This window comes from Panthera tigris, chromosome C1 (assembly GCF_018350195.1).
Source record: "Panthera tigris isolate Pti1 chromosome C1, P.tigris_Pti1_mat1.1, whole genome shotgun sequence".
NCBI classification, from domain to species: Eukaryota; Metazoa; Chordata; class Mammalia; order Carnivora; family Felidae; genus Panthera; species Panthera tigris.
In genome coordinates this window covers 74759279-74784655 of record NC_056667.1, presented here as the reverse complement: position 1 = coordinate 74784655, position 25377 = coordinate 74759279, and the positions used below count along the sequence as shown (strand labels likewise).

The window sequence follows — 25377 nt, the reverse complement described above, 5'->3', positions numbered from 1 at the left end:
GTATCATCTGTTTCCTTCCTCACATTTCCCCAGCAAAATGTTATCCGTTTGTTCTGGCATCACTTCAAGGCCCATATTTCTTTTCTTTTCTTTTCTTTTCTTTTCTTTTCTTTTCTTTTCTTTTCTTTTCTTTTTTCTTTTTTGTTTTTTTTGTTTTTGTTTTTGTTTTTGTTTTTTTGGTGTTTATTTATTTTTGAGAGTGAGCGAGCAGGGGAGGGGCGGAGAGAGAGGAGGACAGAGAATCTGAACTGGACTCCGCACTGACAGAAGAGAGCCTCCTGCGGGGTTTGAGCTCATGAACTGTGAGATCATGACCTGAACTGAAGTCAAATGCTCAACCAACCGAGCCACCCAGGTGTCCCAAGGCCTATTATTTCATTTTTGCCATGGAAATAATAAGATCAGAAAAGTACCACTGACCTTTTTTTTTCTTTTTCCTTTTTTTTAATTGAAGTATAGTTGACACATACTGTTACAGGTGTAGAACATAGTGATGTGACAACTCTATACATTATGCTATGCTCATGACAAGAGTAGCTACCATCTATCACCATACAATACTATTACAGTGCCATTAATTATATTCCCTCTGCTGCGTCTTTCATCCCCATGACTTCTTCATTCCATAACATGAAGCCTGTACCTCCTACTCCCCTTCACCCATTTTGCTCATTCCCCCACCCCCATCCTTTCTGCAACCACCAGTTTGTTCTCTATATTTATGGGCCTCGGACTCTTCTTTTCTTAATCACTAAACATGTATTCAGTATTTAATCCATGGGACTCCATAAAAATGCTAAGGAAACTATCCTAAGGTTCTTCTCTTGGGCTGAATGCCTCTCTTTCCTCTCCTGAAGTACTTCCTTGACTCTTAACTCTGTTCAAGGAATTTTCCTTAACTTTGGTATGTTAGCCCAAGATTGATTTGTAAAACACATGATTAGAATAAAAGAGATTTACAGTCATAAGAGCTGCAGTGATGCAAAGATTCCTGGAAATGAAGTCCTCACCCCCTTACCTGGAGACTGCCTTTCAGTGATCAATTTTTTTCCACCTTTGTAGGCACAAATCCCAAAATCCAAAATTCCAACATGTCCAGAGAGTGTATCAGACAGTTCTTTCCAAAACGGAAGTGCTTCATCTTTGACCGGCCTACAAATGACAAAAATCTCTTAGCCCATATTGAGAACGTGCCAGAAGACCAGCTGGACAGTAGTTTCCGGGAGCAATCAAACAAATTCCGTACCTATGTTTTCACTCATACAAAGACCAAGACCCTACGAGAGGGAATCATTGTCACTGGGAACCGTGAGTCACCTTTGTCCTACAGCATGTCTCTGTATCAGTGTGCGTGGTGGAGCTTTGAGTATACTCTGACTTTGGCAGTAATTTTGTTGACATCTGTTTGTCAGATGTCAACTGACTATGGAGAAGCAGATATTCATGCCATGAAAAGTATCCATACATGTTCCTTAATTAGTCTCCCTATGTGAGGGTTTGCTGAGACTTAATATATCTCAGAACCTTAATTCACTAGTTATAAAAAGGCAAGATGGAGTTAAAGAGAGGACATCTGTAGATTGAGAAATCCTATGGGATATCTTCTGGTCTTTAAGGATATAGTACATATTTTGTAAACTTACATGAGTCATATCATAAATAGGAAGCTATAAATTCCTTTAAGCCTGTTGAGATAGAAGATTATGTATAATCTTATATGCAGGGCATGCATGCTTCATGGGTATGTGACTTATGTAGCCCCATGTGGAGATGGGCTCATACTCTGACTCTGTTTTATTTTGTTTTGTTTAAGTTTATTTATTTATTTTGAGAGAGAGTATTCCAGGCTGTCAGTGCAGAATCTGATGTGGGGCTTCAACTTAAACCATGAGATCATGATCTGAGTGGAAATCAAGAGTCAGTTGCTTAACCAGCTATACCACCCAGACATCTGTCTATCGCTGTTTTGAATTCTTGATCATTTTCAACTAGGAGCCCACATTTTTATTTTGTACTGGGCCACACAAATTATGTATCTGGTCTTGTTTGTATACACTACTTAACCTATATAACCTATTCCTTTTTATTCTCATCGAATGGGAAACTATTTTTCCAGTGACCCATGAGCATATTTGTTGTAACTGGTAATTTAAATTATAATATGAAGAAATGGAGAACAATAAAAGAAAGAACAGGAAAACAGTAATGTTGTTAGAAAGGAATAGATTCCCAAAGAAGAAAATAAAGTTTCCTTCTAAATAAGGTGGGGTTTTTTTTTTTTGTGATCTCAGGATGATGCTCCATAAAAACTGGAAGCCAGTGATTAAGACCTCACTATTTATCCTCAAATTTCCTGGCCTATTCAGGGCTGGAGACTTTGTTGAAAGCCTATGTGGATGCCATCAAGACGGGAGAAGTTCCTTGCTTGGAGAACGTGGTGACAGCTCTTGCCCAGCGTGAGAATTCAGTGGCTGTGCAGAAGGCAGCCGACCACTACAGCGAGCAGATGGCCCAACGAGTGAGCTTCCCCACAGACACGCTCCAGGAGCTGCTGGATGTGCATACAGACTGCGAGAGGGAAGCCATTGCAGTCTTCATGGAGCATTCCTTTAAGGATGACAAGCAGGAGTTCCAGAAAAATCTCATGGTAATTGTCTTATAGTAAAAACCTCATGGTAATTTATCACTCCTGATTTCTCCCCTTCTGAAATGATGCTTAGAGCCTATATTTTTTATTAAATAGCTCATCTCTACAATGATAGAAGGAGCCTGGATTGTTGTGAGACAGGGCTTTACAGGGCTACAGTTCACCCTTTTACTGTAATGTAGGCAGTTCATTAATTTTCTATTGCTGCACTAAAAATTGCCATGAATTCACCAGTTTAAAACAACAAATATGAATAAGCTCACCAATCTGTAGGTCAGAAGTCTGGTGTGGAATGGTCCTGTGCTCTGTTCATGGTATCACAGGCTAAGAACAAGGTGTCAACAGGACTGAGTTCTCATCTGCAGGCCTCTGAGGAGCCTCCAGTTCATTAAGGTTGTTGGTGTATCCAATCCCTTGGATTGCAATTTACAAGTTCAAAGAAAAAAGTTCTGTTTTTATATCTTCACATACTAGAATCCTGTTGGAAGAACTCATTAACGATTCCAAACTCTCTTCAGAGTATTCTTCAGTCAGCACTGGGGGGTTGATTTTCTTTGTACACAAAATCCATTTGTAGCAACCCAAATCCTCTGAGGAAGTGCTACTTCTGGCCACAAATCAACTTTCTATTGTTTATTATTGATGGTTGGGTCACTGTTAATCATACTACAGTAGAAGGAAAATTGGAGTTTATGTCTTCCAACACCATCATTTTGTAGATGATAAGCTTGAATCCAAGGGAGTTAAGGGGCTTTCCCCAAGTAACACAGAATTGATAAGAACTAGGACTAAAAGTCTTTTGACTTCTGGTCCATTCCATGTTTCGGTCTACTTGTAGGTGATCAGAATGCTTTTTCTAAGAGGATGACGTTGGACTTCCCCTTCTAACAGCTTCTTTCTATTGGATTTCTCCCCCATTTCTCTGGCAGGACATGATAGAAAAAAAGAAGAAAGATTTCTTGCTGCAGAATGAATACACATCTGTTAAATATTCCCAGGCAAAGCTTCAGCAACTTACAGAGCCCCTGATGAAAAGCATCTCAACAGGAACTTTCTGTGTTCCTGGAGGACACAGTCTCTACTTAGAAGCAAAGAACAAGGTTGAATGGGACTATAACCTAGTGCCCAGGAAAGGGGTTAAGGTAAGGAATAAAGAGGGAGGGATAGCTGTCAGAGCCGTAGAGTCAAAGGGTGTTGCTTTTTCTGAAAATCTAAGGTCGTAGCACCATTTTTATGGAGAAAGCAGAGCAGGGCAATATCTCCACATTTTTAGCTTTTATCCACAGTTAGTTATATGTTGTTGAAGGAACTGGAAATATATTTGCAATATTTCGGGAATTCTGGGTTAAAGAGAACAACTTTTCTTTATCAAACAATGTGGCCATTTCTTTGCTAAGTATAGAGGATACAAAGAGTAAACACAACCTTTGTTCTCAAGATGATGATATTACCTGAAATGAAGACAAAAAATTGGGCAAATATATAATTATCATACTTTGATGAGCAGATAGTAAAATAATGGTAATGATTATTGATGATAACAATCATTATGATATTGGCTGATGGGGCCCCTGTGTGGCTCAGTAGGTGAGTGTCCGATTCTTGATTTCAGCTCAGGTCATGATCTCATGGTCATAAAATTGAGCCCTGAATTGGGCTCCATGCTGGGCGTGGAGCCTGCATAAGATTCTCTCTCTCTCCCTGTGCATCTGTCCCTCCCCTGCTCATTTGCATTCTCTCTCTCTCTCTCTCTCTCAAAAAAAACTAGTAGACATGTTCAGCACCCCCTTACTATGCCATGCATAAATAACTTATAATCAGGTATTTTGGTTGGATTGTCAATTTAATGCTCAGAATATTATTATAACTTAGATACTATAGTTATGCAGTTGAGAAATGCAATACACAAAGAAGTAAAAAAGTTGCCCAGAGTCATACTACCAGCAAGGGGAGAGCTGGTAGGGCCGCTCAGAGTAATTGGCCATCCTCCAAACTGGAAAGGTAGCTTAGCAAAGCACTCTGAAAGAGCAATAGGAGTTACAGGATGAAGTATCCATAAATGTTATCCTAGTTAAGAAAGGGTAGATGAGCATCCTGGCAGAAAATAGATTGAGCAAATGTTTGAGAAAACAGGAGTCCCTGTTTATATACACACTGAAGTCTGCTGGGCGGCACCTGGGGTGGATAGTGGAAAGCTTCACTGGAAAGAAGGATGAAGGGCTGCAAAGGAGGCTGCAGTGGAAGGTTTCAGGTATCACAGAAGAACTCAGAATTTATATTGGAGGCATAGAAGGAAAGTTAGTGAGGGATATCTAAGCAAGTGAAAAATTTACAAGGCCAGATTTGTGACTTTGTAGAACAATAATTTCCCCCAAAAGACACGATGTGTGCTGCATGTCATGTCTCTTCTCCTTGTTTCCTCAGGCAAATGAAGTTCTCCAGCACTTCTTACAGTCCCAAGTGGCAATAGAGAAATCCATCCTGCAGGGAGACAAAGCCCTCACCTGTCAAGAGAAGGCACTCGCAGGTACAGGTGCAGGGCTGAGCTCATAGCAGAGTGGGTGGGTTGCTGCACTACCACCAGACAGAAATGAGGGCAAAACCTGCATGAAACAAAGAGCTTCCTCTCCTACTGTGGAACGACACTGCTAAATACACATATAACAGTCAGAGTTGTCTTTTTATATCAGGCAGACAAGGAGGGCCATCTCCATCATATTCTGAAATGTGCTCTTGGTGACCCACATAATTTGGGGGCTTCTCAGCTTCCTTTTCAAAGTCAGTTTGGTATCTGTGCTAAGGAGAGTAGAATCAGACCTGACTGTTGCTTTCTTCTCTAAAACATTCGTGGAACAGCTGAGCGGGCTAAGAAGGAGGCAGCTGAGAAGGAGCAGGAGCTGCTAACTCAGAAACACAAGGAGCAGCTGCAAAAAATGGAGGCTCAAGAGAGAGGCTTCAGGGAAAACATAGCCCAACTGAGAGAGAAGTTGGAGAAGGAAAGAGAAAGCCTTCAGAGAGAACAGGAAAATATGCTGATGCACAAGCTGAAGGTAAGCCTTGGCACAGAGCTGGGCAGTGCTCCATGGACAGTGCCCTGGTTTCTGAGGAAGGGGAGAGCCAAACTATTAAAAATCATGATCCCAGGGAGAATCATAAAAGACATACGATTCATTAAAACCTCAGATCTTTCTGGACCCTGCTGGGGCTCTTAAATCCACAAATTCCAAAGGCTTATGTAGTTAGAGAATTTGTAGTATGCAATTAACATCCCTAAGGGTGCTGGGCTGCTGTTTGTGGTGATTGTTAGGATGGTTTCATTGGACCCAAATTAAATAAGGCCCTAGTCTGCTCGTCCTTAGGATTCTTGGTTCAGCCATCAAACAGACCTAAAAGAACTCCAGCTTATCTTAAAAGTATCAGAAAGACTTGAAATACAGGATTCTGAAAGCTCTAAAATTTGCTGCATTTGTTTCCAGATCTGTGTGAGTCGTCCGACAGAGCACAGAGGAAAAGTAATTCTTCAACTCAGTCTGATGCTTGACAGCCAGTGTTCTGGAGGGGATCAGTACTTCCCATTTTTGTTAGACATGTGTGTTCATGCTACCTTGGTGGAACTGAGAAATAGAATTAATCCTACATCCCCCTGAAGGACATCCTCACTGCTGGAACTAAGAGGATAGTTCTTAGGTCTGATCTAGCCTGACCCCACCCCACTCTTGGTGAGATGGTGCTGAGGGAATTGTGGGAAGGTGTAAACCATGGATACTCCCACTCTCCAGGATCGACTCATCAAAGAGCACTCTCGGGTGATAGTGCAGTAGACATGGTTCTTCCGTGCTGAAACTGTTAGACTCAAAACCCTTGCTTTTGATAATAGAGGATTTTCAGAAGTGAACTCCTTCTTTTTTATAGGTCCAAGAAGAACTTCGTAATGAGGGATTTGAAAAGAAATCTGAGAAGTTGCGTAGAGAGATACAGCTACTAAAAAAAGAGATTGTGGCAAATAAAGATAAATATTTGTTGGATCAATGGATTATTGATGTGACTGATGGAGTATTCAGTAAAGAAACGCCAGATCATAGTGAGTTACCTGGTTTGGGGATGAAGATTCTCAGCTCATAATGACATAGGCTCAGAATTCCTTTTAGGGATTCATAAAATGAGGGTTTTTGTGATGCTGTGACTTATTTTGGAAGCACGTGTCATATTAGTTTCTTTTAACAAAAGTTTAAAGATCAACAGTGATTAATGATTACTAAGGCCTGACATACAAAAGACATACTTCATTTTGATCAAATAAAAGAAATGGTAAACAAGATTGTTAAAAGATAAACGTAGGGGGCCTGGGTGGCTCAGTGGGTTGAGAGTCCGACTTTGGCTCAGGTCATGAACTTGTGGTCCGTGAATTCGAGCCCCGCATGGGGCTCTGTGCTGACAGCTCGGATACTGGAGCCCGCTTTGGATTCTGTGTCTCCCTCTCTCTGCTCCTCCCCCACTCATCCTTCCTCTCTCCCTCCCTCCCTCCCTCCCTCTCTCTCTCTCTCTCTCTCTCTGTTGAAAATAAATATTAAAAAAATAATAATAATTTTAATAAAAGATAAATGTAAGGAAAAGCTGAATTTGCAATTGCAGCAAAACAGATGAGATACTGCAGAATAAAATCATCAGACCTGACCATTGCTTTCTTCTCTCTCTAAACCATTCGTGGAACAGCTGAGCGGGCTAAGAAGCAGGCAACTGAGAAGGAGCAGGAGCTGCTAACTCCGAAACACAAGGAGCAGCTGCAAAAAATGGAGGCTCAAGAGAGAGGCTTCAGGGAAAACATACCCCAAATGAGAGAGAAGTTGGAGAAGGAATTAGAAAGCCTTCTGAGAGAGCAGGAAAAAGTGCTGATGCACAAGCTGAAGGTAAGCCTTGCACAGAGCTGGGCAGTGCTCCATGGACAGTGCCCTGGTTCCTGAGGAAGGGGAGAGCCAATACTAATAGAAATCAAGATCCCAGGGAGAATCATAAAAAGTATATAATTCATTAGAACCTCAAATCCTTCTGGATCCTGCTGAGGTCCTTAAATCTACACAACTCCAACATTTCTGTAGTGGTAGTCTTTTTTTTTTTTTTAAATATTTATTTATTTTTAAGAGAGAGACAGAACTCCAGTAGGGTGGGGAAGGGAGGGGAGGCAGAGAGAGACACACACACACAGAATCTGAAGCAGGCTCCAGTCTCTGAGCTGTCAGCCCAGAGTGCAACGCGGGGCTCGAACTCATGAACCACAAGATCATGACCTGAGCCAAAGGTGGATGCTTAACCGACTGAGCCACCCAGGTGCCCCTCTAGTGTTCGTCTTTGAAATGAACAAATAACATCCGCAGATTGGTAGGTTGCTGTCTGTAGTGACTACAGCATGTTCTCTTAATGCTTGGATTGGGTAGGACCTCAGTACTATAGTCTTTAGGATATTAGTGTAACCATCAGATACATCTAAAATAGATCTACTGGGTTCTGAAAGTATCAGATTATTCCTTATATGAAATACAGAATTCTGAAAGCCCTATAACTTGCTGTATTTGTTTCCAGATCTGTGTGTTACTCTATAAAGCCCAAGGGAATAGTCTTCCTTATTCCAGTATGCAGCTTGATAGCCTGTTTTCTGCACAGTGTTAGCAATTCTCATTTTTTGTAGATGGTTTTGGCCATCATACCTCAAGCAGAACTGAGAATTAGTTAGAACCAAACCTACATTCTCTCCCAAAGGGCATCGTTAGAACTGGAACACATTTCTGTAATAGTTCTCAGTCTTGACTCAGCATCTCCCCACCCTCAGTGAGATGATCCTGAGAAAATTAGGAAGTTACATGCCATAGATACTCTTACCATCAGTTTCAAATACATGGATATATTGAAAAACCCCATCAAGGAACACTATGAAGATAGAGAAGAAGATATGAAGATGGATATGCTTAGCTTAGCTGCTAGTGTTAAAAGTGAAACCCAACTTGATAATTGGGGACTTTCAAAAGTGAACTCTCCCTTTTAGAAACCCAAGAAAAACTGCTTTTGAAGGATTTAAAGTTCTGGGATCACAAATGAAATAAGCTCATAATTCCTGTTAGGAAATTATAGAATGAGACTTGTTATGCTGTGACTCATTTTTGAGGTATATGTGTCATGTTAGTTTCATTTAACAAAAGTTTAAAAAGTAATTATCTAAATATATGAAGGTCTTACCCAGAAAAGATAAACTTCATATTGACAAAATTAATTTGGAGAAATGAGAAGCAAATTAAAAGATACAGTGGAAAAAAAGATCAAATTTCCAGTAACATCAAAAGCAATATGATACTACAGAATAAAATCATGAAGTACATAAACTTTACATGAACAAAATTTTTTAAATGGTATGTAAGACACAATTTATAAAAATGGACAGAAATTAAAATTTCAATATTATTTAAGTTAATATGGACATTTAATGTGATCCAAAAATATGTCAAACATAATTTTTCAAGAAGTAGATAAATTAATTCTGAACGTTTTATGGAAAAGCCACAAACAAAAATATCCAGTGCAATCCTGAAAAAAGACAAATGAAAGGGAACTAGCTCTAGCCACATGTTAAAGCATCCCAAGAATTAGCATTGTGGTACTAACATCTGAATATTGAAACAATGACAAAACAGACTTGGAAGTTTAGAAATTGGTGCATGAAGCTCCTGGGTGGTTCAGTTGGTTGAGCATCTGACTCTTGATTTCAGCTCAGGTCATGATCCCATGGTTGTGGGATCAAGCCCCATCTGGGACTCCATCCACATTGAGCATGGAGCCTGCTTGAGACTCTCTTTCATTCTCTTTCTGTCTCTCCCCCTCTACTCGCACTCTCTCTTTCTCTCAAAAATTTAAAAAAAAGAAAAGAAATTTGTGCAAAGTCATGCAGAAATTCAGCAGATGATAATTTGGGCATTTTCTTGTGTGAAGGAGTATGGGATATTCAGCCAATGGTGTTTGAACTATAGGCAGCCATCTGAAAAAGAAAAGTTGGGTTCTCCTTTACATGTAAATTTCAAGATGGTCCAAGTAAATTTCGGATGGTTCAAAGATACAAACATGAAAAATTACAGCATAAAATTAAATAATAGGGGGGAGTTAAAAAAATAATATGGGAGTAGGTAGGACCTTTTTTTAAAAAAAATTTTTAATGTTTATTTTTGAGAGAGAGAGAGAGGCAGACAGACAGACTGTGGGTGGGGGAGGGGCCAAGAGAGAGGAAGACAGAGTCTGAAGCAGGCTCCAGGCTCTGACCTGTCAGCACAGAGTCCAACGCGGGGCTTGAACTCACGAACGGTGAGATCATAACCTGAGCCAAAGTTGGAAGCTTAACCGACTGAGCCACCCAGGTGCCCCAGTAGGACCTTTCTAAGTATGACATAATGGAAATAGATAAAAAAAGATATATTTAAAATTTTTTTGAATGTCGTTGACACACAATGTTACATTAGTTTCAGGTGTGCAACATAGTGATTTGACAAGTTTATACATTATGCTATGCTCACCACAAGTTTAGCCAGCATCTGGCACTGTACATTGCTGTTGCAGTATCATTGACTGTATTCCCTATGCTGTGATTTTTATTCCTGTGACTTATTCATTCCATAACTGGAAGCCTTTCCCACTCCCTTCATCTATTTTGCCCATTCCCCACACCTCCTTCCCCTCTGGAAACCATCAGTTTGTTCTCTGTCTGGTACTACTTTTTTTTTGTTTATTCATTTGTGGTTTTTCTTAGATTCCACTTATGAGTGAAATCAAATCAAAACTACAGTGAGATAGGGGTGCCTGGGTTGCTCAGTCACTTAAGCATCTGACTTCAGATCATGATCTCACAGCTTGTGAGTTTGAGCCCCACGTCAGGCTCTATGCTGACAGCTCAGAGCCTGGAGTCTGCTTCGGATTCTGTGTCTCCCTCTCTCTCTGCCCCTTTCCCACTCATGCTCTGTCTTTTTCTCTCAAAAATAAATAAACGTTGAAAAAAAAGTTAAAAAAAAAAACTACAGTGAGATACCACCTCACACCAGAATGACTAAAATCAAAAAGACAAGAAATAACAAGTGTTGGCAAGGTTGTGGAGAAAAAGGAACTCTCATTCACTGTTGATGGGAATGTAAATTGATATAACCACTATGAAAACAGTATGGAGGTTCCTCAAAAAATTAAGAATAGAAATACCATATGATCCAGTAATTACACTACAGAGTATATGCCCAAAGAAAACAAAAACACTAATTCAAAAAGTGCTCCCCCATGTTTCTTCTAGCATTATTTACAGTAGCCAAGATATGAAAGCAATTTAAGTGTCCATCGATAAACAGATAAGATGTGGTGCATATATATATATATATATATATATATATATATATATATGTATATATATATGTACACACACACACACACACACACACACACACACACACACACACACACTGGAGTATTACATGGCCATAAAAAAGGATGAGATTGTGTCATTTGGGACAACCTGGATGGAACTAGAGGGTATTATGCTAAGTGAAATAAGTCATACTGAGGTAGATAAAAGAAAATACTAATGAATTCATTTGTCTAAGAAAAAAAAGTTCTTCATAGAAAAACATGAGCAAAGATGGCAAAATGAGTAATTCATTTTAATATGTATCAGAAAAAAAATATATAATTTCTTTAAGCCATAATGATCCCTTTAAAGCGGTGGGAAAAAGAACACCCCTGTCCCCCCAAAATGGGCAAATATATTAGAAGAAATGAAATATATTCAACTTTGCTAATAATATGAGATACACAAAATAAAGTTTTGAGGCTCCTGTTTCATCCCTAAGGTTAGCAAAGAAAAACACATTTGATGGGATACTAAGTTGCCAAGGATTTGGAGAAATCAGAAATTTCCCATATTTTCGAGAAAGTACAAATTGGAACAATTCTATATCAAGGTATTAAATGCGCACACCTTTGATCCAGCAGGTTCAAATTTAGGATTTGAACCTTATAGATTTAATGTACGTGTGCCAAATGTCATATGTGCTAGGATATATGTTACAGCACATGTGTATGGCACAAAATCAGAAAACAACTGTCAGGTGCTGGTAATAGAAATCATGGGGCATTTGTACAAGAGTATTCTATGGTCACTACAATGAAAGGGAAAACTCTGTACTAATATGAGAAGATCTCTAGATTTAGCATAAAGTAAAAAAACATCCGGAAAGTATGCATAGTTGCTACTAGTAAATTTAAATATAATGAATATGCACATGTATTTTACATGTCTCAGGAAAAATATGAAATAAACTAGTAACTATGGTTGTGACTGAGGATGGACCTGTGTAGTTGATGTGAGGCTTGAGAGGGTAGCTAACTTTATGTCATATATTCTTCCCCATGCCTCTTACATTTTGTATGGTATTACTGTTACATATTCAGAAATAAAGACTTAAAACTGCTAAAATTAAAACTAAAATAAAAATACATGGAAAGGGAGCATTTAGTAATAGGGTGGAAGGAGTTATGCTCCTTGAAACAGCATACCTCAAGCATACCTTGAAACAGTAGGAAGAGTCTGCTGATTACAACAGGGAGCTGAAAACCATAAGATATGCATCCTAATCTTGCTTTAATTATGACCTTTCGATGTTCCAGTCTCTAATTTCTTTTTTTACTGAGGTATAATTGGCGTATAACATTATATTAGTTTCGGGTATACAACATACTGATTCAGCATTTATATACACTGGGAAATGGTCACCCCCAGTCTAGTTGCCGCCCATCACCATGCACAGTTGCACTTTTTTTCTTGTGGTGAGAACTTTTTAAGATTTACTGTCCTGGCAACTTTCAAATACGTACAACACTATTATTAATGATAATCACCATGCTGTACGTGAAATCTAATTTCTTTTGCTATATAGTCACGTGGGAAGTTTGCTAGAATGCTTCTATGTTCCAGCGCCATGCTTATAAAGGGAGTGAATTAGAAAAATTGTTCTTCAGTATCAACTAGATTTTTCCGGAATTCCTTTTCCGGCTGCCTTGTGCTGTAGAATGTGATATAGCTAGAATGAACTACTTGTGATTCTGCAAGCTGCACATGTTATCTTTGGATTCTGTGTCTTTGTATATTGTATACAGACATCCTGCCACCATACTACATTCTCATTATTTGCTAGCCCCTATCTGTCCTGACTTCCCCAGGAGGCAGTTGATCTGTTCCTCCTCTGTGTTCCTTATCGTCACCCCTGTCAGAGCACTTTTTACTACTTGTGACATTGAAATAGCCTGTTTATAGGCACCTCGCCTCCTCTCTTGATCTCAGGTGCTCAGACTTTTTCATCATTGTGAATCTAACTCCCACCACATAAACCCCAGATCTTCAAAGGTAGTTCTATTTTTAGCTTTTTGAGGAACCTCCAAACTGTTCTCCAGTGTGGCTATACCAGTTGCATTCCCACCAGCAGTGCAGGAGGGTTCCCCTTTCTTTGCATCCTCACCAATACCTGTTGTTGCCTCAGTTGTTAATTTTAGCTATTCTGACAGGTGTGAGGTGGTATCTGATTATGGTTTTAATTTGTATTTCCCTGATGATGAGTGATGTTGAGTATCTTTTTATGTGTCTGTTAGCCATCTGGATGTCTTCTTAGGAAAAATGTCATGTCTTCTGCCCATTTCTTAACTGGGTTATTTGGTTTTTGGGTGTTGAGTTAGATAAGTTGTTTATATATTTTGGATACTAACCGTTTATCAGATATGTCGTTTGCAAATATCTTCCCCCATTCCATAGGCTGCATTTTAGTTTTGTTGATTGTTTCCTTCACTGTGCAGAAGCTTTGTATCTTGAATTCCCAATAGTTCATGTTTGCTTTTGTTTCCCTTTCCTTCAGTGATGTGTCTAGTAAGAAACTGCTCCAGGGTCAAAGAGGTTGCTGCTTGTGTTCTCCTCTAAGATTTTGATGGTTTCCTGTCTCACATTTAGGTCTTTAATCAATTTTGAATTTATTTGTGTGTGTTTGGTGTAGGAAAGTGGTCCACTTTTATTCTTCTGCATGTTGCTGTCCAGTTTTCCCAGCCCCATTTGTTGAAGAGACTCTTTTTTCATTGGATATTCTTTCCTGCTTTATCAAAGATTAGCTGACCGTATAGTTGGGGTTCATTTCTAGGTTTTCTATTCTGTTGCACTGATCAGTGTGTCTGTTTTTATGCCAGCACCATAGTATCTTGATGACTCAGCTTTGTAATATGGCTCTTAATGGAAAAGCATTCGATGCTCATGGATTAGAAGAACAAACATACTTAAAATGTTTATACTACCAAAGCAGTCTACACATTTTAATGCAATCCCTATCAAAATACCACCAACATTTTTCACAAAGCTAGAACAAACAACCCTCAAATTTGTATGGAACCACAAAATACCCCAGATAGCCAAAGCAGTCGTGAAAAAGAAAAACAAAACTGGAGGTATCATGATTCTGGATTTCATTCTCTCTAAAGCCTTTAGGGCACAGTTCTATTTTCTTAACGGTTGTGAGTCAAAGTTTAGCCACCTTCTACTTTCCCCAACCAAAGCCATTGGAGTGAAAGTCCAGTAGCTGAATCAGTCCCTAGTGACCCATTGATATCACTCAGAGGACTGCATCTCATACTGTCCATATGCATGTTTTGGTAAAGGAAAGAAGCAGGGATAAGCCCTACTTCCCCATGAAATCTCCCTAACGCATATGGCCAACACACATCATATACATTATCTTCTGTCCGAATGAGCTGCCTCTTTTCAGGACATACTTTTTATCAAGTAACACCTTAAGCCTTAGGAAACATACTAGCTGCAGTGAATGATAACCATAGAGGGAAAAAGAATGAGGAACAGTCAACAAAGCAGTGTTTACAAGAAATGATAACTGGAAAAGATTAAGAGTGAAGTAAAGGACAATAGGGCAGAGTAAAAGGGATCTTCACCACTTCCATGTTTAGTCATAAACTTCCTTTTGTAATAAATTTTGTAAACACCCAAAGATAAGCCTCCCAGTAAAAGGTGTCTTACATAATAGTGAATAGGAAATAATTGTTGAATCATTGAAGTAATCAAAGAATGATTTCAAACACATCTTGGACAATCTTGTAAGAAGACAAGTTCAAGCCATTTGTGTACGTGGTATTTGGATGGAGTAAGATGTAAGTTGCTTGGCCATTTTTACATTACCATCTCTATTTCCTCAAACTTAGTCTACAGCCTGCCTTATTTGTTGCTACCTTCTCACCTCTTAAGCTGGAGTTGAATAGCCCTTGGAAATGTATTTATTAAGAAGACTCTTCAGTGTTGGCTGCTGTATAGAAATTCAAAGAAAAAATAGAGCAGTCCTCTCTCCAGGAATATAGGAAATAGGTTAAGGAAGCTTAGGAAAGCTGATATGACCATGCCAGTGGTCTCCTTTGGCCTACCTAGTATCTGCATGGCCAACAGCAGGGGGGAACATACCAGCACAGGAAAATTATATTACATTTTGCTTGACCCCAATACAAATAATATGTGTGATCAAAACAGAATTCACTATGAAGATAATGCCCACAAAATGGCAGACTAGAAGCTCCAAGCCCTTGTTCCCTCATAGAGACATTAAAATAATAATAACAATAATAATAATAATAATAATAATATGACTAAAATAATCTTATAGGACCTCTAGAAAACAAAGTAAACACAACAGTCAAGTGAACCCCAATCAAGAAAAAGCCACATTGCCTGCTCCCCTAGATTAAGGGATGATCATCGACCAATGTAATTCATGACATTAACCAAATGGAGGGGAGAAAAATGATAGTCTCAATTCTAAGGAAGAAACATCTGACAAAATTCAACACCTTTTCATGTTAACAACCCTCGACAAAGTAGAAGTAGAAGGAAACTACCTCCACGAAACAAAGGCCATAAATAAAAACTCACAGCTAATTTCACACTCAATGGTGAAAGGTTGAAAGCTTTTCTGCTAAGATTGGGAACAAGACAAGGATGCACTCCTTCACCAATTCTATTCAGCATTGTACTGGAAGTCCTAGCCAGAGCAATTAGCAAGAAAAAGAAATAGAAGGCATCCAAACTAGAAAGGAAGAAGTAAAATTATCTCTCTTTGCAGATGACATTATCTTTTTTTCTCCAGATTTATTGAAATCTTTTTGACATATAACATATGTAAGTTTAATGTGTGCAATGTGATGACTAGATACATGTATACTTTGTAAAATTATTTCCACAATAAGATTAGTTAACACCTCCATCCTTTTACATAATTGTGATTAATTTTGTGTGTGTGGTGATAACACTTAAGATCTATTCTCTTAACAACTTAAAGTATGTAATACAGCATTTTAATTATAGTCATCATGTTGTGCATTAATTAGATCCCATATCTTACTTATCTTATATCTGAGAATTTGTACTCTTTGACCAACATCTCTCCATTTCCCCTACCCGTTAGTCCCTGGCAACCACCATTATACTCTATTTCTATGACCTTACCTTTTTAAGATTCCATATGTAAGTGGGAACATACACTATTCATCTTTCTCTGTCTGACTTATTTCACTTAACAAAATGCCCTCAGTGTTCATCCATGTGGTTGCAAATGACAGGATTCCCTTCTTTTTCATGACTCAGTAATATTCCATTCCATTGTCTATACAATAGTGTACACACACACACACACACACACACGCACGCATCGTCTTTGTCTATTAATCCATTGATAAAAATTAGGTTGTTTCCACATTTGGGCTACTGTGAATCATGCTGCAGTGAACGTGGGGTTCATATATCTCTTCGAGATAGTGCTTCCATTTCATTCAGAAGTATACCCACAGTGGGATTGCTGGCTCATATGGTAATTCTATTATTAATTTTTTGATAACTGTTTTGATTACTGTAGTTTCATGATAAAGTTTGAAATCAGGAAATGTGATACCTCTAGTTTTGTTCTGCTTTCTTAGGATGACTTTTTTTATTTGGGATCTTTTGTGATTCCATATAAATTTTAGGATTATTTTTTTCTATTTCTGTGAAAAATATCATTGGAATTTTGATGGGGATTGTATTGTTTGCTAATATCTGATTTAGAATTTTTGCCTCCTTATAGTTGTCATAAACTTTTTCTATACAACTGTGGTCATATTTGGTATTAAGGACATTCTTAAATAATGAGATAGCATACCTTATTTTTTTGTTTATTTATATTATTTTTGAGAGAGAGAGAGTGCAGGAAGGGCAGACAGAGAGGGAGACAGAGAATCCCAAGCAGGCTCTGCACTGACAGCCTAGAGCCCACTGTAGAGCTTGAACTCACAAACCATGAGATCATGACTTGACTTGAAACTAAGAGTCACACACCTAACTGATTGAGCCACCCAGGCACCCCAACATGCCTTATTTTTGATGCCCAACAAGAATTTCTTTTTTTTGTTTTTTGTTAAAAAAAAATTTTTTATATATGTTTATTCTTGAGACAGAGATAGAGTATGACCAGGGGAGAGGCAGAAAGAGAGCATGAGCAGGAAAGGGGCAGGGAGAGAGAAGGAGACACAGAATCTGAAGCAGGCTCCAAGCTCTGAGCTGTCAGCACAGAACCCGTCACGAGGCTTGAACCCATGAACTATTAAATCAGGACCGGAGCTGAAGTTGGACGCTTAACCGACTGAGCCACCCAGGCGACCTCTGACAAGAATTTATATAAAAAATATTGTTAAATGTTTGTTTGTAGAAATCACAGTTAAATCATCTGAGTCTTGAGGTTTATTGTAAAGAATTCACACTGATTTCAATTTCTTTAATAGATACTAGAAGCTTCCGGTTTCCAGCGACAAAAAGCACAGATTCCCTGAGGATATCATTGTGTGTGATGGTGAGTAAGTCCACTCATCCTTCCAGCTTTTATTCCTAAAACCTATGTTTTAACCTTTTGGGGCACAACACTATATAAAGGCTATAGGTTTAAGGTGTATGTGTACTGACCAAAGCAGAGACACTTAGAAAATCACATATTATGTTAGGTCTTCCTTTCTTCTGTAGGGTAGCTTATATGGATAATTAATGCCCCCAAATATTAAAATCTGTCCTCTTTAATTGTGTGACCTTTCTGATGCCCCCCAAAAATGGTAAAAAGGAAATATTAAGCCAGAAAAATAATGATTTCCCCTTTATAAATCAGACTTGAAGAGGCTTTGAATGTGTACTCCTTAATAATGAGCCCGCACATTTAAGTCACAGATTTAACAATTCCTAGACTTAAAATGGATCATTCCTGACAAGTGTTGGAAATGTGTAAAAGGACTATACTTGAGGTAGGGTGCACTTACGTATGCCTTCAGTATACCACAGCAGAAACCATAGGCTGCAGAGGGGTCACACCAGTTGACTTTTGTTAAGATGTTCTTCTGATTCGGTTTCTGGAAGAAGGGTGGGGGGGTTTTCATATTAGTACATTAGTACATTTAGTTGAACCTTTTATAGGGGAATCAGAGCAATCTGCATCTGTGAAGGGTCCTCCTGAAAAAAGAATGAGCAAAGTGTAAGACTCCACCTATGGTCACCATAGGAGATATGGCACAAGCTGTCTTGCATGTGTAAGGGTGGATGAAAGAAACGGGGCACATGGCCTCAACCTCTTTGGAGAATGGGCACAAAGACACACTTAGAGGGGTGCCTGGGTGACTCCATCGGTTAAACACTGACTTCGGCTCAGGTCATGATCTCATGGTTCGTGGGTTTGAGCCCCACGTTGGGCTCTGTGCTGACAGCTCGGAGCCTGGAGCCTGCTTCAGATTCTGTGTCTCCCTCTCTCTGCTCCTTCCCCACTCGTGCTCTGTCTCTGTCTCTCAAAAATAAACATTAAAAAAATTTTTTAAAAGAAGACACAGAGAGTAGCTTGAAAGACGCTTTTGTGAACTCATAAGTATGTTATACTAGCACTTTACTGTCCAAGTCTTATTAGAGACTCTTTCCTGAATATCCATCCTGCAAATTAAAATCCTCTGTGATTTCAGTTTTCCCTTTAAGACCTATATTTTTGGTGCAATAAGATTGAACTTAAGTTCAGTTAAGCGAACTGATGCATTTTTCAATCCAACATGTAGGCAAGTTGCCATATTTATCACAGCCAAACCACTAGGCAAGTTCCATTGCCTTACATTTTATGTAGTTCTGGATTTCTCTTCGCTTAGTCTGTTTTTCAAAATCCAGCAAATGCAAGGTGATTTTGGTTTTGGATTGTTTTTACTCTTACATCACAGTTGCTAAACTCTCCAGTTCTAAAATTCCCTAAGCATGTGAATTATGTCCCTAAAAGGCTATTATTTTTTAAGACATTTAATTTTTTAACTGATCACTTGCACTCACCACATTTCTGAACTGAAATTGTCTCATGTCTGTGCTTTTCTGGAAGGGCTGGTACATTTGCAGCTTTGTGGTTTTTCACCAAACTTTGTGTAACAGGATGTTAAACGAGACTCTTCCTGTCTGAGAATTTCACCATTCTCTAAAGATGAGTGCACGAGGTGCCAAAGAACCACAATTTCTAAAACAACATGCTACCGCATTTGGGAGGAGTTAAATTGATAAAACATGAAAAAAGTCATTTCTATTAAATCAAATCTCATTAGCTTCCATCAGTTTAAGAATATTTTAACAATTCTTCTTTTACCAGGAGTATACTCTTGGTACTTAGACTTGCAAAATATAAAAAGTTATTTCTCCTGGGGTACCTGGGTGGCCCAGTTGGTTAAACATGTGACTCTTGATTTGGGCTTGGGTCATGATCTCATGTTGTGTGAGATCAAGCCCAATGTTGGGCTCCATGCTGACAGCACAGAACCTACTTGGGATATCCTCTCTCTCTCTCTCTCTCACTCTCTCTCTTTCTCTCTGCTCCTCCCCTGCTCACACATGCACACTCTCTTTCAAAATAAATAAACCTTTAAAAAAGTTATTTTTCTTGCCAGCAAATTTTCTTCCAAATAATGGAATCTGGAAGAGAGACGCCAAATTTATTTTTTTTCATTGCTAAATAGTAAAAACATCCTGCTATACATCCAAATATAACTAGCCTTAGATTCATCATCTCTAGAATCATATCTTTTTAGCTTCATAAATAAAGTGAAAAATAATAGCAACAAAAAATGAGAGAGACAGAGGGGGATTCCTTGATCCAGTTGGTGAGGAAGGACTCTTTTTATTTGGATGATAGTCATGTGCCCACCCTCTCCTACATCAATATCTGTGTCTCAGAAAGTACAGGACCTCTGTATTTAGTGCAGCTTGGGTCCATCCCTTAAAATGTCCAAGTTTAATTTCAGGACTATTAAAATTATCTGTCTCAGATATTGTTGTGTATCTTTTTACAATAATAAAAGAAATGTCAGCTCTAATTATTATAAAGTTCTGTTATCAAAATGAGCTCCTGACAACCTTGCTAGATGTTAGATTTTTCTAGCTGCTCTTAAAGCTAGCAGTGGTCAATGTGATTATGTTTGCTCAGGAGATAGAAACAGAAGTATGTGTATGTCACTTGAGAGTCTAGGCCACAGAAATTTGCTCCTGTACTCCACCAGTTCCATCTTTTCCCTCCTACTGGTTCAACTTTGACAGCAGTGGAGCTTTGACCTTGCAGATAAATAGGCTTTCTTAGTGGGTACAGAACAACTAGATGGAAGGAACCTGAATCCCTGCAGAACCCTGTGGAGGAATGCTTCCACACAAGCCTGGAGTGGTAGAAACAGAGGTGCTGTGACAGCACCCTCTAAAGGGATCTCTATCTCCAGTGTCCTCCCTGTACTCTTTCTCCTCCTGCCATCAGAATGTGGAACTCTATACGCCTTTGGAATAAATCCCATTACTCAGGTCCCACCTGATCTTTCAGCCTCATCCTTAATGAGCCTGTGGCTATGGTGAACTCCAGTGGATTCCTAGCATTTGCTCACTACCATTGTTTATTTGCTCATTTCATTCTTTTGGTCTAAAATACATTTCCTCTCATTTTTCTTTGATGCAATCTGAGTTATCTTTTGAGATCCAGCAGTAATGGCACCTCTTCTTGTAGCCATCTAAAATCCTGAATATAATTAATTGTTGCTTTTTTAGACAACCAAGCACTTTATTTTTAACATTATGTTAGCAGTTATTACTTCTCATTTAATGGTAAAATATTCATGTTCATCAAGATACAGGTTAGCCAAAGAACTTTTCTTTGTTTTTGAATACACAAAAACCGTGGAAATGCTAGTTTTGAAGGCCTGAGAGGTATATAATGATGACAAATAGGCAAAACGTAAAGTAATAGCTTTTATCAGCAGCCTTTAGTTGGGCTGATGACAAAGTCTCAATTTTGAAAATTCCTTAACTTTAAATAAACTATCCTGGCAAGGTTTGATGACATGTCTAAAGATACTTTAAAAGTGGAGATTAAAGGGCGCCTGCGTGGCTCGGTCAGTTAAGCATCTGATTCTTGATTTCAGCTCAGGTCATGATCCCAGGATCATGGGATGGAGCTCCGCATCAGACTCCACACCTGCTTGGAATTCTCTCTCTCTCTCTCTCTCTCTCTCTCTCTCTCTCTCTCTCTCTCTCTTTCTCTCCCCTTCCCTCCCTCCCCCTCCCCCTCTTCCCTGCTTGTGCTCTCTCTTTCTCTCTAAAAAATAAAAATAGAGTGGAGATTAAAAAAATTTACTTGTTCACTATCTTGAACCAGGTATCACAAACAATAAAGGTAGACCAAACTGGCTATCTATTATTTTCATTTCACAGATTGGATCTTTGGGTCAAGGGTGAATATGGTCTTTCCAGTTAGCCTCACTGCAAGACATCGAATCTGTTCCTGGAGTAATAGGGTCAGAGCAAACTGAGGTGTGGCCAAGAAACTAGGATGGGAGATGCCGATAGTACCTATAGTCACCATCAAAGATGTATCATGAAACAAATTATACTAAATTCAGGGTGGAGTGAAGGAAAAGTCACAGTCACCTGAACCTGGGCTGAGGGAAATGAACAGAGGGACACCCTGACCTCTCAGAGAGTGGCATTAGCAAGCCTTTTGTCTTTTCCACATTCGCAAATATTTAATGCTAGCATCTAGAACCCAGGTCACAGAGGAAGCTTCTCCTTCTGATATCCATCAGACAAATATAAAAACCTCCTAAATTTTACATTCTTTTTCCCCACGCTCAAAAATACTAACTGCTGAACTAAGGGCAGCTCTTGTTTCCACTGGCTCAGCCCACACTGTGATTATGAACAAGATGACATATTTATTACAGCTATCTCACTAAGCTGATTCACTGACTCAGATTTGTGCAGTAACAGTTTCTTCTTATTTCTTTTTTTTTATATATATAGATTTCCTCAGTCCCACCAATATCAGAGTATTTGTTTTGTGGTGTTTAGCTTTCTGTCACAGTAGCTAGTGCCTCTTGCTCTCATTCAAGAATATTGCAAGGCTATAGATCTTGACTCTAAAACTATTTATTCTTTTATCCCCAGATTTTTATCAGCTGAAGAATTGCATCAAATAGATTGATGGCCTGAAACTGCTTAAAGTCTGCATTTCCAGGAACTCGATGTGGTTTAGGATATCATCAGTTTGGGGCTCCTTCTTCTTATGCTTCAGGATGCTAAATGGGACTCTTCTGTTAGGGGTCCACTAAGTGTCCTGGACTGAGAACACTAGGTGCCAAATAACTAATTCCCAAGCAAGGTGCCACATCAGCTTTTACAGTTAGGTTAAACTCAAGACAGTAGAAGAAAAATAATATGATTATATCAATTAATGAAGAAAAAGCATTTGACAAAAGTCTAACACTCACTCGTGATGAAACCTTTCACAAATTAGGAATAGTGGGGTATTTCCTCAACTTGATAAAGAATAGCTGAAAAAAACCTACAAGCATACTTAATGGTGAAAAGCTAGATGCTTTCCCGTAAGATTAGGAACAGGGCAATGATGTCTGCTTTCACTTCTATTGAACATCATGGAAGTCCTAATGAAATAAGACAAAAAAAGAAAAGGAAAGATATATAGATTTTTTTATGTAGAAAGTCTCAAAACATCATCAACAACAACAAAAAATTCCTGGCACTAATAAGTGATTATAGCAAGGTTGCAGGATACAAGGTTTACATACAAAAATCAATTGCTTGCTTATACATCGGCAATGAACACGTGGAATTTGAAATTAATAACACAATATCATTTATGTTAGCACTCCTGAGAAAGAAATACTTAGGTTATACATCTGAAAAAAAAATATGTGTAAGGTCTAATGAAGAAAATAACAACTCTGTTGAAATAAAACAAAGAAAAATCTAAATAAATGGGAACACTCAGTATTGTCAAGATGTCAGTTCTATAGATTCAATATAATCCCAGTAAAAATGCCAGCAAGTTATTTTGTGGATATTGACAAACTAATTCTGAAGTTCATATGGAGACGCAAAAGACCCAGAATATACAGCAAATACTGACGGAGAAGAAAATGTCAGAAACTGAAACTACCCAGCTTTAAGACTTACTATAAAATTATAGTAATCAAGACTGTGTGGCACTGGAAAAAGAATAGACAAGTAGATCAATGGAACAGAATAGAGGGTCCAGGAATAGACTCACACAACTATAGTTAACTGATCTCTGACAAAGGAAGAAGAGCAAATCAGTGGATAAAGCATAATCTTTTCAATAAATGCTGCTGGAACAACTGCACATTCATATACAAAAAAAAAAGGAAGGAAAAGAAAAAGAATCTAGACACAGATCTTACAATTTTGATAAAAATGAATTCAAGTTGGATCATAGATCTAAATGTAAAACATAAAACTCCTAGAAGATAAGATAGAGGAAAAACCTAGGCGACCTTTGGTTTATTGATAACTTTTTAGATACACTACCAAAAATCACAATCAATGAAAAGAAAATTGGTAAGTTGTACTTCATTGAAATTGAAAACTTTTGATGTTCAAAACACAGTATTCAAAGAGTGAAATGACAACGTACACATTAAGAGAAAATATTTACAGAAAACATGTCTGATAAAGAACTGATGTCCAAAATACACAAACAACTCTTAAGACTCAAGAATAAGAAAACAACCCAATTTAAAAATGGGCAAAAGATCTGAACAGACACCTCACAAAGATTCACAGATGTCAAGCAAGCATCTGAAAGGATGCCCCACATCATATGTCTTTAGAGAACCCTACATTAAAACCACAATAAGAGGGGCACCTGGGTGGCATAGTCAGTTAAGCTTCTGACTTTGGCTCAGATCATGATCTTGGCAGTTCGTGAGTTCAAGACTCGCTTTGGGCTCTGTGGTGACAGCTCAGAGCCTGGAGACTGCTTCGGATTCTATGTCCCCCCATCTCTCTGCCCCTCCCCTGCTCTCTTTCAAAAATAAATAAACATTAAAAAGGAAAAATTCTATCTTTTGGGATGTGCACTGGGTGTTGTATGGAAACCAATTTGACAATAAATTTCATATATTAAAAAATAAAAATTAAAAAATAAAAAAATAGATATTTACATATGTCAAAAAAAAGAAAAAATTGTAAAAATAATTTTACAAAAATAAAACCACAAAAGATACCACTAAACACAAACCAAAATGGCTAAAACCTAGAATGCTGATGACACCAAATACTAGTAGAAGATATGAAGTGATAATAACTCCCATTCATTGCTGTGGGACTGCGAAATGGTTTGGCCATTTTGGAAGACATTTTTGTAGTTTCTCCCAGTGCTTAACACTTACCATCCAGGGATTGTGCTCCAGTATTTACCAAAATGAGTTGAAAACTTAATTTACAAAAAACCTGCATACAGATGTTGAAAGTAGCTTTATATATAATTGCCAAAACTTAGAAGCAACCAACATATGCTTCAGCAGGTGAATAAACAAATTGTGATATATCTGGTCAATGGAATGTTAATTCAATCCTAAAAAGAAATGGGCTCTCAAGGCACGAAAAGACGTAAGCAGACTTCAGTACAATTTGCTAAGTGAAAATTTCAGAAGCCCATCTGAGAGGCTACATATTGTCATCCAACTATATGACATTCTGAAAAGGTAAAACAGTAAAAATACCAGTGGTTGCTAGAGGCTCAAAGGGAGGAAGCGTGGTATGAATAGCTGGAGGTCTTTTGGGAAATGAAACTATTCTGTATGTACATACATATAAAACATACAAAATGTACCACACTAAGTGAACTCTAATATGGAATTTAGTTAATCTTTCAACATTGATTCAGCATTCATAACAAATGTACATGCTAATGTAAGATGGAAATAACTGGGGAAAACTGGGGGGTGGAGTGGGCTAAGGGATATATGGAAACTCTTACTTTTTGCTTTATTTATGTAAACCTAAAACTGATCTAAACAAAATAAAGTCTTAATTTAACATAATGCATAGGGCATCAAAGAATGTAATTTCAGGCATCTGGGTGGCTCAATCGGTTAAACATCCAACCCTTGATCTTGGCTCAGGTCATGATCTCACAGTTTGTGAGATCCAGCCCCACGTTGGGTGCTGCACTGACAGCATGGAGCCTGCTTGGGATTCTCTTTCTTCCTCTCTGCTTCTCCCCTGCTCATGCATTCTCTCTCTCTCTCTCTCTCTCTCTCTCTCTCTCTCTCTCTCTCAAAATAAATGCATAATCTTA

At 38.4% G+C, this 25377-nt stretch overlaps 1 protein-coding gene across 2 annotated transcripts in view; it reads left to right on the top strand.

The window, feature by feature from the left end:
- Nucleotides 1-22783, top strand: part of LOC102959082 (guanylate-binding protein 4-like) — a 36378-nt gene extending 13595 nt beyond the window's left edge. For both annotated transcript variants that reach the window (XM_042997790.1, XM_042997789.1), the window contains 9 exons: nucleotides 1063-1308; nucleotides 2367-2647; nucleotides 3577-3789; nucleotides 5072-5174; nucleotides 5504-5697; nucleotides 6560-6728; nucleotides 7361-7554; nucleotides 17507-17574; nucleotides 22203-22783. In XM_042997790.1, coding sequence (XP_042853724.1) covers nucleotides 1063-1308; nucleotides 2367-2647; nucleotides 3577-3789; nucleotides 5072-5174; nucleotides 5504-5697; nucleotides 6560-6728; nucleotides 7361-7554; nucleotides 17507-17554 — 1448 coding nt within the window. In that variant the 3' untranslated portion in view covers nucleotides 17555-17574; nucleotides 22203-22783. The remainder of the gene's footprint in view (nucleotides 1-1062; nucleotides 1309-2366; nucleotides 2648-3576; nucleotides 3790-5071; nucleotides 5175-5503; nucleotides 5698-6559; nucleotides 6729-7360; nucleotides 7555-17506; nucleotides 17575-22202) is intronic.
- Nucleotides 22784-25377: the final 2594 nt, after the last annotated feature.